General features: G+C 39.8%; 1 protein-coding gene across 4 annotated transcripts in view; it reads right to left on the reverse strand.

Annotated features, from left to right (window-relative positions):
* The window catches only part of Sltm (SAFB like transcription modulator), a 47,304-nt gene that overhangs the window by 17,743 nt on the left and 14,637 nt on the right, over positions 1-14,924 (reverse strand). For 2 of the 4 annotated variants that reach the window (XM_028865748.2, XM_028865739.2), the window contains exons 4-8: positions 14,353-14,553; positions 13,466-13,513; positions 3,896-3,923; positions 2,130-2,547; positions 1,442-1,491 (exon numbers count right to left, since the gene is read on the reverse strand). In XM_028865748.2, coding sequence (XP_028721581.1) covers positions 1,442-1,491; positions 2,130-2,547; positions 3,896-3,923; positions 13,466-13,513; positions 14,353-14,553 — 745 coding nt within the window. Of the gene's footprint in view, positions 1-1,441; positions 1,492-2,129; positions 2,602-3,895; positions 3,924-13,465; positions 13,514-14,352; positions 14,554-14,924 lie in introns of all 4 variants that reach the window. The other 2 variants (XM_028865728.2, XM_028865718.2) reach the window with 1 other exon arrangement.

The raw sequence follows: 14,924 nt of genomic DNA on the forward strand, positions 1-14,924 counted from the left end.
ATTTCTGAAGTGCTTTAAAGTCACATGAGATAAATGCCAACCTCTGGAAACTGTTCAGTTCAGGCTTTTAACCATACAAATGACTCAAACTGTAATACCAACAGTCAATGCTTTTTCTAGTTTGGAGGCAGTCATCAAATGTTTAACTTTATGACATGCAACTTAGAAATTTGTGTATCTACATGTAACTAGCAATAGTTGGGCCTAGGTACTTATCTAATTATAGGAAAAAGTTTTGAATAACAAGACAGAAGGCACCACTTAACCAAAATTACTAAGTTTCTCAATTTAAAGGATAAACCTTTTCTTATCCATTAACCCAAACAGTAAAGGACAGGGGTATTACAATTAGAATTACTGAAACAAGTCAATAATTACTTCAAACTATTAAACATACCAATGAAACACAAGCCAAAGCAATGTGCCAGGCAGTGGTGGTGCACACCTTTAATCCCAGCACTTGGGAAGCAGAGGCAGGTAGATCTCTGTGAGTTCGAGACCAGTCTGGTCTACAAAGCAAGTTCTAGAATAGCCAGGGCTGTTACACAGAGAAACCCTGTCTCAAAAAAACCACAAAAACAAACCAAAGCCAGAGCAATGCACGAAATCCTTTGACACTCAGGAGAGTTGTGAGATTTGTTAGTACCCGAGTGCAGTGCATGCTCCTTTAGGACGCTCTCTCAGAAACAAAGGCTCTTCAGCCATCACAGCGGAGGCACAGGATGAAGCCAGATTGCCCATGGGCACAAGACAACCAGCTAGCCCCAAGTAACAAGAAAAAATAAAATAAGCTCCTTAGGGGAGTATGGGGGGGGATATGCTCAAGGAACAACATACACTTGAGCATTCTTATGTAACAGAACCATGTACAACTATGTGATAAATATACAATGAAAATTTTTTTTATTGTTCCTTGGCTCTTACAGGAATTGAACATAAAATTATTTCCCTACATAAGACAACTATCAACACAAATAAGTCAAATTAGGAAGTGAACTTTAAAACATTTAAATACTATACACTTGCTATGTTAACATAAGTATATCCTAATTTAAAGAATGAAGTACTACCATATGTTAGACTGCTTTTCTTCTAAATAGTAGATTCCACAAATATACACAAATATATTCATGATACAAGTTTCATCCTAGACAGAATAGGGAAATGGATGTGGTCAGGTGTGAAGTTTCAAACTGACTGCAACTAAAACTAATTCTCCAATCTCTCATGCTCATATGAGTTTACAAAGTAACTAAAGGATAAAGTTTCAATGGCAGGGTTTGCTGTAATTCTTTAATGCCACCAGTTAAAGATTATCAAAACTTCTATCTTCTCAACAAAGTTCTGAAGACTAAATGTCACAGGGAACACAGACAACTAACACTTTTGGTGGCAAGTATGTGATGTTATCATGGAATAAGTAGAAAAAAAAATCCATTACCTTTGTCATCTTTAGATGATGTCTTGCTGTCTTTAGATTCCTTTGAAGAGCTAAAGAGGCAAATCACCAGAAGAAAATTGAAAACAAAAAACAAAACAAAAACCAAACAGCTTGATATTGACAGCATTGCAAAACCGGGTTCTACTCATACACATGGAGAACTCCAAAGGCCTACATTAGGCTACTTGAACAAATGGCTCTCTTAGGATTCTTGCACTGATTTTGCCCAAGATGCCTGAAGATCTAGGTTTTCTGACAATTCTATTCAGTGGATATATGGCCATCTTCTCCAGATTTCAGGACTGGGACTTGACTTCATTTTGTGTTCTTAGAACTGAGAGTTGCTCATTAACCACCATCACAAGGGTTTTAAAAAATAAAACACAAAAATTGTCAATTTGAAAAAAACAAAAACAAAAAGAAAACAAAAATAAAAAACAAAAATAACCAAAAAAATAAAAAGAACAAATATATGCTGACAATTCGACAATGCACTCAGTAGGACACACTGCATATCATGAAGATCTTGAATTTTTTTAAAATAACTTATGACGGTCAAAAATATTCTAGGCAGGATCATAAGACACTAATTATTGTACATGGTCTTGAAGCCACCCCCTTAATGTAGCGTGATCTTATTGAATGCTGGAATTTCAGTATCGTAAAGAACTGACATAGAAAAACAAACCTCTTTGCTTGACCAGAGGCCCCAGTAGACGAGGGCCCTTTCTTCAAAGTATCCTTTTCTTTGTCTCCAGATTCTGCTTTCTTAGAACTTTCTCTGGCTTCCTTCTCGACAGGATCACCCTTCACGGAGTCTTCCTTCTTACCATCTTTATGGTTCGGATTCATCTCATAATCCTTGCTTTCCTTCTCCGGGCTCTGTGCAATGGCGTCCTGCCCATCTTTTGGCTTACTTGCTTCAGAATCTGTAATTTTCACATTTTTACCTGTTTCTAGGAGGTCATCACCATCAAAATCCAGAGTGATGGCATCTTCAGCCTGGATTGTGACCGAGATGTTGTCATCCTCAGCTTCTTTCCCAGTCGCATTAGCTTCCATCATCTCTTCATGAGCTGTGTGATCAGCCTCAGCTAGGCTCCCTTCTGAAGGAAGAGGTTTAGATACTTCTTGTGTGCCATCACCAGAACCTGCTATATCTAAGAGGATTTAACAGGAATAAATATGGCAAAACAAGAAGTTTAAACAATTTCACATTCATAAGCTAGAATAGGACCTAGAAAATATAAAGCCAGTCATTAGCACTGATGGAGGGTTAGGGGGAACACAAGGGATTAACTAACATACACAATCCTTTACCTAAGATCACTTATTCTTCAGGGGAAAAAAATGATCTCTACATACAAACATCAAAACAACAACAGTGAGAAAAATGGATCCATCCTTAAGATGCGTCTCTTCATTTCTGCTTTTAAGTTAATGGTATCTGAATTGTTTTCCTCCGTGGTAGAGTGGCAGATGTGCAGGTTTGTTATTCAATGTTCCGCTCATTTTGGGATTTAATCCTTATGACCTTGGGAGCTCCTTGGTGACTTCCTGGACGGTCACAGTCTAAGGACATTGGTCTTCGGAGTAGTTCCAAGCCCCATCTTTTCCACTCTTCCATCCCTGCCTGGGCAGTCCAGAATCGAAAGCAACACCACTACAGAAGACTGTGAAGACGCTCCTCCTTGACGTCTAGCAAAGCGGCTGCTTGCTGGCTGCATCCTGTCCAGGGGTCTGCAGTGACTGTTTACAAAGATATCTTGCATTCCCACGGAGAGAAAGGCCTCAGGTATGAGAGATGTTTCAGTCAGTAGCTTTATTCCATCGTAGTTTCTGGGCTTTTTATTCTGCCTGGCTGAGGAGGCTGCTCCATGTCCTTTCTAGTCCAAGTAGGATAATGTGACTTCTGTCCAAGAACTCAACCTCATAGTGACCACATGTATTGCTACGGTTATCCCTGTGATTGTATTGGGTAAGATAATTCTCCCAAGCCACTACACATGTCAGAAAATCATACGAAAGTTGCTCTAAAGTAGCAAACAAAAGCCAATTTCCTGGTCATTCACCATTCCTAGGATTGGTGCAGGATTCTTTGAGTCATAAACTAAGACTCGAATAAGCACGTATGAGTTACTGCAGTGTCAGTCCTAAAGACGGAATCTACTTACCTTATGTTAAAAGTTATTTTTAAAATAAAACTAAATCTACAGTGAAAAATAGTATCATTCACTACAGTAACTGATATGTACTATTAAGTCAGAACATATCTTGTGTTCAAAACAAAATCAAAACCAATTGAAAAATTAAGATGCTAACTTAATTCACTAAATTGATAATTTGAAAAGAAACTATTTTAAAATAAGATTTCAAATAAGGAATGTTTATTTTCATATACTTTGCTTTTCTAAATGTCCATAAATTGGAAACTCTACTTGGCATCAAACATACCTTTCTCATTTTCTTCTTCCTCACCATCCTGAAATTCAAAGAATAATCAAATGTAAAATAAACTCACAGAGAACAACATTTCAATAATATCACAAAATCAGTCAAATTAAACTGCTGGGTAATTTTAAAATATTAATTAGAGATATACATCACACGCAAATATATTCCAATCAGAACTCAGACCCATTAGAACTATGGAGCACCCTTCTGCTATATAGGATTCTACAAAACAGGAGGCAAATCTCTCATTAAGATTATCAGTTCATTACCCCAAACTAGTTAATCTAATCCAAACCTCACTGTAGCACAGAGCTGTCACTATAGAGGCTGGCATGACTGTTTTCTGTCACTCAGTTGACACTTTTTCTATTAATTTAGTGGGGAGAGTGACGAGAGGACCCACATGAGAGTCAATCTTACTTTCCTTCTCCCACCATGAGTTCTGGGGACCCAGCTCAGGCCGTTAGGCTTGGCAGCAAGCACCTTCACCCATCTGAGCCATCTTACTGGCCTATCAGAGATACTTCGAACAAATCCTTATTAAAAGGAGTCAGAGTATAATCTGCAATGGATTGAATGCATGATAAAGAAATAAAACCCCGCTTCCCTTTCTACACACTTCAACATGGGAAGGGGATGATTATCAAGAGCCAGCTCCAAATTACCCTTTTTAAAAATATCTGTCAAATGAGTTCAAAGCCGTCACAAATATATTAGCAAATGGCCAATTAAAAAATGGCATTTGTGCTACAAGTAATCAAAGCAAAGAGCACAGTCATTTAAAAGAAGTTATTTTTAGCTTAAAATATTTGCTATTTCCCAAAATTAACTATATGCTAACTTTAAAACAGAAATATCTCAATAAGACAATGTTTTTCTTGGAGTAGGAACTTTGTCTTTCTAAGGAAAAATAACATAGTTAAGGGCAAGGGGCTTGGCAGAAACTAGATTACTGCCTGCAGCCAGGAGAAAACTCTTTATTAAGAAAACATTGCAAAGATTACTCAGGTAGCTCCTCCAAGATAAACTCTCCCAAGATAAGCCACAGAAAAGTAAGTAAGTGCAACAGTCTCAAAAGAAGTTTCCAGGAACATCTTGGTCACACAACTCTTAAAATACAAGCTGTGCAGATACAGATGGTTCTAGGTAAGCTGGGCAAGTTCCCATGGAAAGCCTTAAAGCACTGCTTCTCAAACACCAATGTACAACAGAAGCCTGGAAGCGCTTGTTCAAACAGGCTGCCGGCACCAGTCCCACAGCTTCTGATTCGGCAGGTCTGAAACAGGGCTGAAGGATGTGCAGCACTTAACATGTTTCCAGGTGATTTTGATGCTGCAGGTCCAGGAAGGACCTGACCAACTCCTCCTGCCTAGCACTGAAAGAAGATTTCAAGCAAAACTTTCAATTCAAGTCAAAATTAAAAATTTACCATGGATAACAACCATAACATTATATCTATGTGTATGAACAAGAGTGCCTGGTAAACGTGCACACAGAGGACTGGTCAATGACAGGGGTCTTTCCTCTACAGCCCCCCAATCTTTTATTTCTTATTTTATTTCTTTATTTTTTTATTTTGGTGAGACAAGGTCTCTCACTGAACCTGGAGCTCACCAATTAGCTGGACTGGCTGGCCAGAGAGCTCCGGGGATCTGCCTGTCCCATCCTGTCATCCCCACCCCACCACTCCAGAGTTACAGGCATGCATCACAAGAGGCTTTCACATGGATGCTGGGGATCTGAACTCAGGACCTCACACTTGTAATATAAATCAACAGCAATATAAACCTTATCGGTCTGTGTACCAATATTGTATGCTATGATTTCTTTTCAATTTTAAAGTTCAAATTTTTTTGAGTGAGAGAGAGAATGTGTGTTGTGTATGTGTGTGTGTGTACTTCAGTCATCCTTGAAGTCCAGAAGAAGGTATCAGATCCCTCAGAGCTGGAGTCCAGGAAGTTATGAGCTCCCCAGCATGGATGCTAGAAACCAAACTCTAGTCCTTTGCAAGAACAGTGTGTACTCTTAACCACTGAGCTACCTATCTAGTTCCCAAGAATTTTTTTTTTCCGAGACAGGGTTTCTCTGTGTAGTTTTGGTGCTTTTCCTGGATCTCACTCTGTAGACCAGGCTGGCCTTGAACTCACAGAGATCCTCCTGGCTCTGCATTCCTGAGTGCTGGGATTAAAGGTGTGTGCCACCACCGCCCAGCTAGTTCCCAAGAATTTAATAAACTTCCACATGGAGTTAGCAAGATGGTTCAGTGAATAAAGGCACTTACTACCAAGACTGACAATCTGAGTTCAATACCTAGGACACATATGTGGACGGAAAAAACTAACAACACAAGTTGTCTTCTGACCTCCACAGATGTGCTGACACTGACACTGACAGACACAGACACACACACACACACACACACACTTTAAAATTAAATAAACCACTACCTCTGAGCTTTTAATTACACAGCTCATGAGTAGCACTTGCAAAGAGCAATGGCTGGTGGTAGCAGCAAGGGGACAGACAACATTAAGCTATTCTTCAATTCTAGATACATTTTTTCCTTTCAGACTCAGGAATGGTTTACTCATTTACCTCGAAAGGGTAAACAAAACGAGCCATCTTAATGAATGATTGACTTGCAGCACCAACACCACACTGCTGTCAAGCTATTCTACTAAAGATGCAACATGACAGACAGGCTGGAGGAAAAGATGTCCAGTTAGGCCAGGTGGTGGCGGCAAGGCAGAGGCAGACTGATCTCTGGGTTTGAGACCTGTCTGGTCAACAGGGTGGCTTCCGGGACAGCCAGACTCCCACTGGGCCTTCTCTCCAGCTCCCTAGACATTTTCTTAATTCTACATGTCTGCTGAAGGATCTCATAAGCCCAGTGTCTCCACACAGTGGTTAATGTGTTACTGCCCACAGCACAGAGGGGTGACCTGGTTCTTAGGAACCAGTGCTGGTGAGAGTAGAGCCGACACGGGTAAGTGCACACTCATTCGAATAGCACTATTAGGGTTAACCGTGGTCTACATACGCTCCAAACTCCTTATAATCAAAAGGCAAGTCGAGAAGCACAAAAGCGAGAGGAAAATGTCCATACCCAGGATAGCTGTGTACAAATATGCAACATGTCTGAAAACAATCTTTAAATTAGCCACTTTGGGAACTACCTTGAATAAGAGCATTTCATGCGTGGAAATGAATCCCATTTTCTAGAAAGCAAGTAGTCAAGTAGTTATCCTGTAGTGGGGCCTACAATCCCTAGTCAAACGCTGCAAGACTTAACACACAAAGCTCCTCTCTTTCCACGGACCCTAGGGACAGCAAAAGTCAGATCAAGCCTCACACACACTCTTCAGTCAACCACATCCTACTGCCATCCTTTAGCCTAGTCTGTGATATACGTGCGTCTCTGTGCTAAATGAGAGGACCTATATTCAGCCTGACTGAATGAGCCTTCAAAATGATCTCACATCAGTAACTGCCTGACATCTAGTTGACAATGCGCTAAACGGTATGGGAAAAACAAATTGGCCCAGCTAGAAATGGGGACAATCTGAGCTTCATGGACAACAGCAATGGGCTAGCATATGTTACAGATTTGAAGCCCATAATAAGCACTAAGTATCTGCTGAAATAAAGTCACTGAATATAAATATACTGTAAGACACTACTCTTTCTAAAGGACTTCTGAGTTCAACAGAACTTCAAAAACTCTTACCAGTGTGGAGTTACTTACTGAAAAGAGTATGATGTAATATAAACAAATAAATAAATGAGCCACTGAGATGAGTTAATAGGTAAGGTATCTGCTGCCAAATCTAATGACCTGAGTTTGATCCCAAGGATTCACATGGTAGGAGAGAAATCACTCTCACAAGTTGTCCTATGATCTACATACATACACACATACACACATACACACACACTAAATGTAATTAATTTTTAACATGATGTATTTTTAAAACTTCATCTAGACTTTATTCTGTAGACTCACATGTGATTTAAAATATATCAAGGATAAATAAAAGTAGTAGATATAAGCTGGGTGGTGGTGGGCATGCCTTTAATCCCAGCACTCAGGAGGCAGAGGCAGGCGGATCTCTGTGAGTTTGAGGCCAGCCTGGTCTACAGTGCGAGATCCAAGAAAGGCACCAAAATCCTGTCTCGAAAAACCATAAAAAAAAAAAAAAGTAGATATAAAACGAACCCTATGAACAGCTAGCAAGCACTAGATTGCAGAGACATTAACTTTATGAAGAGAACAGATGCTTTGAGAAGTATACAGATCTATGTCTCCCCCAACACTCCCCAAAAAGGAAAAGTCCCTCAGATTAGTGTTGTGCACATAGGTAAACAAATAAAAGAACAGACATGGCATAATCTTAGGACACTACAGCGGCTCTTTTTGTTGTTTTCTTTTGGTTGTTTTGCCTACATGTATGTAAGTGCACTGCATGTATGCCTGGTGCCTGCAGAGGTCAGAAGGAGGGCATTGGATCTCCTGGAACTGGAGTTGCAAATGGTTGTAAGCTGCCATGTGGTTGCTGGGAACCAAATGCAGGTCCTCTGAAAAAGCAACCAGTGCTCTTAGGCCATCTCTTTAGTCCCTCTTTTGTTTTTGAGACAGGATCTCACTATGTAGCTCTGGCTGATCTGGCACTTGCTATATAGACCAAGTTGGTCTCACACTCACCGAGATCCTCTTGTGTCTGCAGCCCAAGTGCTGGATTTAAAGCTGTGTACCATCACATCCAGTCACTAAAGAGCTTCTTGAGACCAGAGGAAATGCTTAAGATTTAAAACCCTAACAAGAACATTCTAGAAAAAAAATGTTCAGAAAATTCTCAAGTAAATTCAAATTAGGCAAACAACACTACAAAGAAATACTAATTGCACATGTTCATGCTAGGATCTAAAATAATTCTCCATTCCAGCAAGGAAGGGTTTGTTTTAAAGTATGGTGCTGGGGTCAAATCCAACCCTTTGTACATAGCAGACAAGCACTACCAACTGAGCTACATCCCTAGCCATGATTTTTAATGTTCAAACTGGCCTCTAAGAGAATCTGCTCAAAGTCCCAGTACTATAATTAAGTAGAACTGAACAGGAAACAACGTTCATGCAGAGATTTAAACTTCAAGTCAAAAGCTGAGAACTGGGTTTACACACTTAACACTGGGGTTATTGTCCTCACACAAACATCATTCTCATTTGTATTTTATAAAGAAATAGACTATGTCAAGGATTTTGTAATGTATTTTATATATCCAGGTGTTTTATCTACATGTATGTCTGCACACCAGAAGAGGGCATCAGATTCCATGAACTAGTTAGACTGCAGTTATAGAAGACTGAGAGTACCACGTGAGTGCTGGGACTTGAACTCAGGGCCTCATGAAGAACAGCCAGTGCTATGTAACAACTGCTGAGACATCTCTGCAGCCCATGTCAAGGATTTTTAAAAAATTATTAACAAGGGAATGGCAGGGAACTACACAGACACTTTTTTGAATATCTCATTTTATAGCTTTGATGTAAAATCAAGAATATATTTTAAATATGTATAGAATTAGATAAAAATAACTGTAGAATCCCAAAAAGTTAGACTAAGTTCTTTAAATCAATAATTAAAAATAGATGAAACAAGTCAATCGAAGTATGTATCAGTTGGTACTCTATTCCGGGGATAGAACAAATCTGCAATACAGTAACTTGTTTATCCTTAGTGAGGCTATGCTTTAAATAACTGGGGAATTCTTCAGTCATTTTCAGGAATGGCCTGGGGGGGGGGGGTGTTCCTTTAAGGCTACTGTACCTACGAATGTGAGCTAAAGGAAATGAGTACCTTTGAATTCTCCCTATGAACTATTTCCAGAAAAGGCCCAGAATCAATGAACGACTCGGGAGCAGTGAACAGCACCACCCTGACTGCTGTCCTGACACAGCATTTACCACTAACATGAAGCAATGGCTACATGCAGGTCTAGCAGAAAGAAACTAGAACATCTTTATATACACCAACAATAAAGAGAGCTAAAACTGTCACTAACAGAAGGTGAGAACACTCTCAACTTCAAGGATAACCACAGACTGACATACATTAAATACATGAGCCTGAAATAAAAGGACAGGAAGCAAAGGAACAATCAAAAACCCATTGGTACTACTTATTGAAGGTGCTGGTAAACTAGCTCATTATTCTGGAAATTGGTGAATAAACGGGGAAAAAAAATCAAATACATATCCTTGTTTTCTTTTAAAAATGATACTACTTGATAACCAAATAGTATATAAAGGGTTAATTTTTCTAGAAATATTCCAGTCAACAGTATGACTACTTTGAAACACATCACCAATGACTTAGGTGCCATACAAAAAGACACAGCAGTACAAGGGTAGCAACCCACCTAGAAGCATTCGGTCTCTCATGCTCTCCTTGAATCTGACAGAAGTCCAGCAGTCTACCACCAATTTACCAATTTCAAGTAACTACAGTAAGCAGGAATATGTTCAGGGACACAATGGAATGTAACCAGCAAAATCTACATTTTGGCTGGGCAGTGGAGGCACAGGCCTTTAATCCCAGCACTCAGGAGGCAGAGGCAGGTGGATCTCTGTGAGTTTGAGGCCAGCCTGGTCTACAGAGCAAGATCCAGGACAGCCAGGGCTACACAAAGAAAGCCTGTCTATTCAAAAAGGAAAAACAATCTAGACTTCAGAGGCTCTAGTGCAGGGCTTGGGAAACTGTTCTTTTTTTATCCATTTTCACACTGTCTCTAACTGCTTCCATACTACTGAGGCATAGCTGAGCAGCTGTAACACGGACTACCCGGCCCACAAAAGCTAAAATATCTATCTCATAGAGCAAGGGTCAGGTAGGAAATAATCAACTAAGTTTCCAACAAATAAAACAAGGAGAAACTAAGTCACAGAGCAAGCCTACAGATTAAAGGGGCCTTAACAGACATGTCAATCAATCACAGTGGATAGGTCTGGATTCAAACAAACCTGTAAGGAGAAAATATCCATAGCTGAATGAATATTGAAAATTAACTTCACTACTTAATGACATTATCATTTTTATATTAGGAATTTCTTTTAAAGCTACATATTGAACTTGGTCATGGAAATGGATTTGGTTTTAAACACTGCCGTCGTGGGCTGGAGAGATGGCTCAGAGGTTAAGAGCACCGACTGCTCTTCCAGAGGTCCTGAGTTCAATTCCCAGCACCCACATGGTGGCTCACAACCATCTGTAATGAGATCTGGTGCCCTCTTCTGTATACATAATAAATAAATAAAATCTTTAAAAAAAAAAAAAAAACACTGCCGTCGTGTACAATGTAAATGGTGGAGGAAGTAGGCCTGGAGGAGCTGAAAAGAGTTCAAGTTGGCTAACAGTTGTCCCCCCAATACATATATTCAGAAAGCATGTTTAGAAGCATCCAATCACAGGGGAATCTATAAATTTGTATATCTCCAGGTTTTTTTCATATACATTATTTACAAAAAGAAAAATAAAGGACATTATAATTTTCTTTCTTACTTTTTGTTTGTTTGTTCACTCGAGACAGGGTTTCTCTGTGTAGTCCTGGCTATTCTGGAACTCATCCTGTAGACTAGGCTGGCCTAGAACTCAAGAGATCCTCCTGCCTCTGCCTTCTGAGTGCTGAAACTAAAGGTGTGCCCCACCACTGCCCAGCTGTATTTTCTTCTTATGGGTTTTTAGACAGGGTCTAGTCATGTAGCTTAGCCTGGCCTCGAACTTGCAATCCTGCTGTCTGTGATGCACCTGTTTTACCTTCTAAGTTCCAAGTTAGAGGCTGCACCATAACTCTCAGCTATAAGATTTTATTTAAAATCTCTCTGAAGATGTAGCCTCTGTATTTTTTGATATAATTTCATAACTTGGTCTCTGAAATAACTTTTCTTTCACTATCAGGATGGAATGGTTTCACTTATTCTATCCCATAGAAATTGGTTTAGCCATGCAGTGGTGACGCACGCCTTCAATCCCAGCACTCGGGAGGCAGAGCCAGGCAGATCTCTGTGAGTTCGAGGCCAGCCTGGGCTACAGCACGAGATCCAGTAGAGGCACCAAAACTACAGAGAAACCCTGTCTCGAAAAACCAATTAAAAAAAAATGGCTTAAACTTTAAAAAGGTAACTGTTCCATGAGACACTTTACTTCCACCTGTTGAACATGCTGTAATAAAGTAGCCTGTGGTGTAAACAAGGTTCCTAGACACAACACTGCCACGCAGCTCACTAGCTGCATAAGCTCGAAGCATCCCAGCAGTGGAACTCAAAAAGTTGCCAAAACTACACAGAGCTCAATTCCAGTTTTCTGAAATTTAGTAATCTAGAAAAGTCCTCCCCCCTCATCTATCATGCAGAAATGAGGGCACACAGAGAGAAGGGGGACAGGCCTGCTGCCTCTCACTGTCCAAAGGGCCCCTTCCTGAGTATTACAAGTGACCAGAAACACTGCTCCCAGAAATGTCAGTTCTCTTCCACCGAGGTAAAACAGGGAGCCACAGCTCACCTCACTCCTCTGTGAGGACAACCACAGCAAGGCAAGACAGCCACAGAATAGGCACACAGCTGGGAACAGCTGGCTACAGTCTTTTCTTTTTCCCCCTGAAGATTGATTTTATGAGTGTGAATGGTTTTGCCTGCATGTATGTCTGTGTACCACGTGCACGTCTGTTGCCAAGTAAAGGCTAGAGGAGGGTATCAAATCCCCCAGGCCTGGAGTGACAGATGGCTGTGAGCCACCATGTGGGTACTGGGATCGAAACCTCGCTCCTCTGCAAACAGTAAATGCTCTTAAGCAGGGAGCCATCTCTCTACCCCAGCTCTGCAGTCTGAACATGATGTACTCCTGTAACTGCTCTTCTAGTGGACACTACTGAGTCACAGACTCCATCACCATTTTTCCTAAATCTAGCAATCTAGCCAGTGGTGAGTGGTAAGGTATCTCTATTTGAAAGCATGGCACTTAAAGAATTACTATACAACAGGTCCTTGTGAATAGATGAAACCATCTATAAATGTTGTTTCCAGCACTGGGGTGCTTTCAAATGTACGCCGTGTATAAGAGGGAGCAAAGCAAGTCTCACCACGTTCACATGCAGCCACTTCCGCAACAACGTCAACACCAAGAGTTCCCACTATTATCAAAGTTCATCCTAGCAATGTTAGACTAATAAAAAATTAAAGCATTGAAAAGGATATCATACTTTAAATTATTTTACACCAAATGGAAAAAAACAAACAAACAAGATTTAGACTTCCTAAAAGCCTGTTTTGTAAGAAGTCTCTACTATTTTACACAAAGGTTGAACTTTCTAACTCTAAAAATAACAGGAACCTCTGTTCCTAATCACTTTTGCGGCACCAGAACCTTCAGCTGCCAACAGTTTGTCCACATTACATTCAAAGCTCCCGGTTAAACTTAAAGCAGTTTTATGAAGTAAAGAGTCACAAAGTAAAGCTACGGTTGCTTTTCCAAGCCCTTCCCCCACAATGTTATACTCACAGGACTAAGTGCAAACTTACTTGGGCTGTTAGAAAAGTGTCATCTTCGCCTTCTTGAGCTTCAGTGTCCTAAGTAAAAGGTATACAACAGCTTTGCTTTACAAAACATCTAGGTACAACAGGAACGCTTTGACGCTCAGACCTGGGTATCACTGCCTCATGCTCTGATAACTGTGGGCACCAAACCAGGAATTCAGGCTACACTATTTATGACAACAGAAAACTATCAGTTGTGCTACTACATAGTTAGAAAAGTCTTGAGCCCCTCATTTACCAGCCTAGGCAAGAGGCAAGTGCTTTATGAATACTGACAGTCCTCATTGCCTATGATCCAATGGTTTTCCTGAGATCTATCATACTTCAAAGCAGGACAATGGTCTATTTTAAAGGAAAGATATGAAAATCACTTTACAACTCAACTTTAATTTTCTTACCCTTGATAATAAATGAAGAAACATAACTTTTTATCCTACTGAAGCAAATGGGGGGTGGAAGGACCTATCACCAAGTAATACTGGCAAGGTCTGAGTGAAATAGGCACACTCATTCCTATTGGCATAGAAAACCCCCCAAACCTTAAATGTTTAAGGTTTAAAGCAGCTATCAGACACACAAAAAGTAGCCTAATTACCAAGTAATTATGGTATGTTATATAAAAATAAAATATAGAATCAACAGCGATTTATGGCATGGCAATAACTATGTAAATATATATATAAAATAAGCAAAAAATTTAAAAGCCTTAGATGATAAGATTCTGGGTAATTTTACAAAATATACTTCTTTTTAAGTTCTGAGACCTCCAAATCAAACCAAAAAAACAAAAACAAAACAAAACAAAACAAAAAACTTTCTATTAGTAAATCTTAATTTATCTGGGTCATGTTTTAAGAAAACTGGCTGAAGACCTGACTCTCGATGTCCTCTTTTTCTCTATCTTCTTCTATTGCTTCTGCCTCTATTAATTCTTCGGTCTTCTTGTTCTCTTCTGCAGAAAGCAACTCCTGGGAATGCACAATGTCTTCTTCACTTTCACCAAATTCTTCCAAGTCCTTTAGCTCGTCATTTCCATCTTGTTCATGTGTCTCTTGATTCTCCAATTCACAGTCCTTTTAATGGTAAGAAAATTTGGTACAACTAGAGGCCAAGTGGTGTGGGTTATCCACCAAACACGTTTGAAAATTTACAACTCTACATGTGTTGTAGATACAAATACAAATCTGACTGTATTTTATGATATTCCAGAGTGCAAGGCCAAGCATTTGTACCTGTCACATAAACTGCCTTTTAAGCATGTAGTCAATAACCAAACCAATGAGCCATAACTAAATCTCAAATTCCACACTGAAATATAAGCTGAATCACTACAGAGATACTCTAAGTTCAATTATTTCAGAGTTTCCAAGCCACAGTCTAAGAGCTGTCCAGAAGGCATAGCTTCTAGGAAATGAAGTGATTCTCCACTCTCCATGTGCCGGTC

This window comes from Peromyscus leucopus, chromosome 7, assembly GCF_004664715.2.
Source record: "Peromyscus leucopus breed LL Stock chromosome 7, UCI_PerLeu_2.1, whole genome shotgun sequence".
NCBI classification, from domain to species: Eukaryota; Metazoa; Chordata; class Mammalia; order Rodentia; family Cricetidae; genus Peromyscus; species Peromyscus leucopus.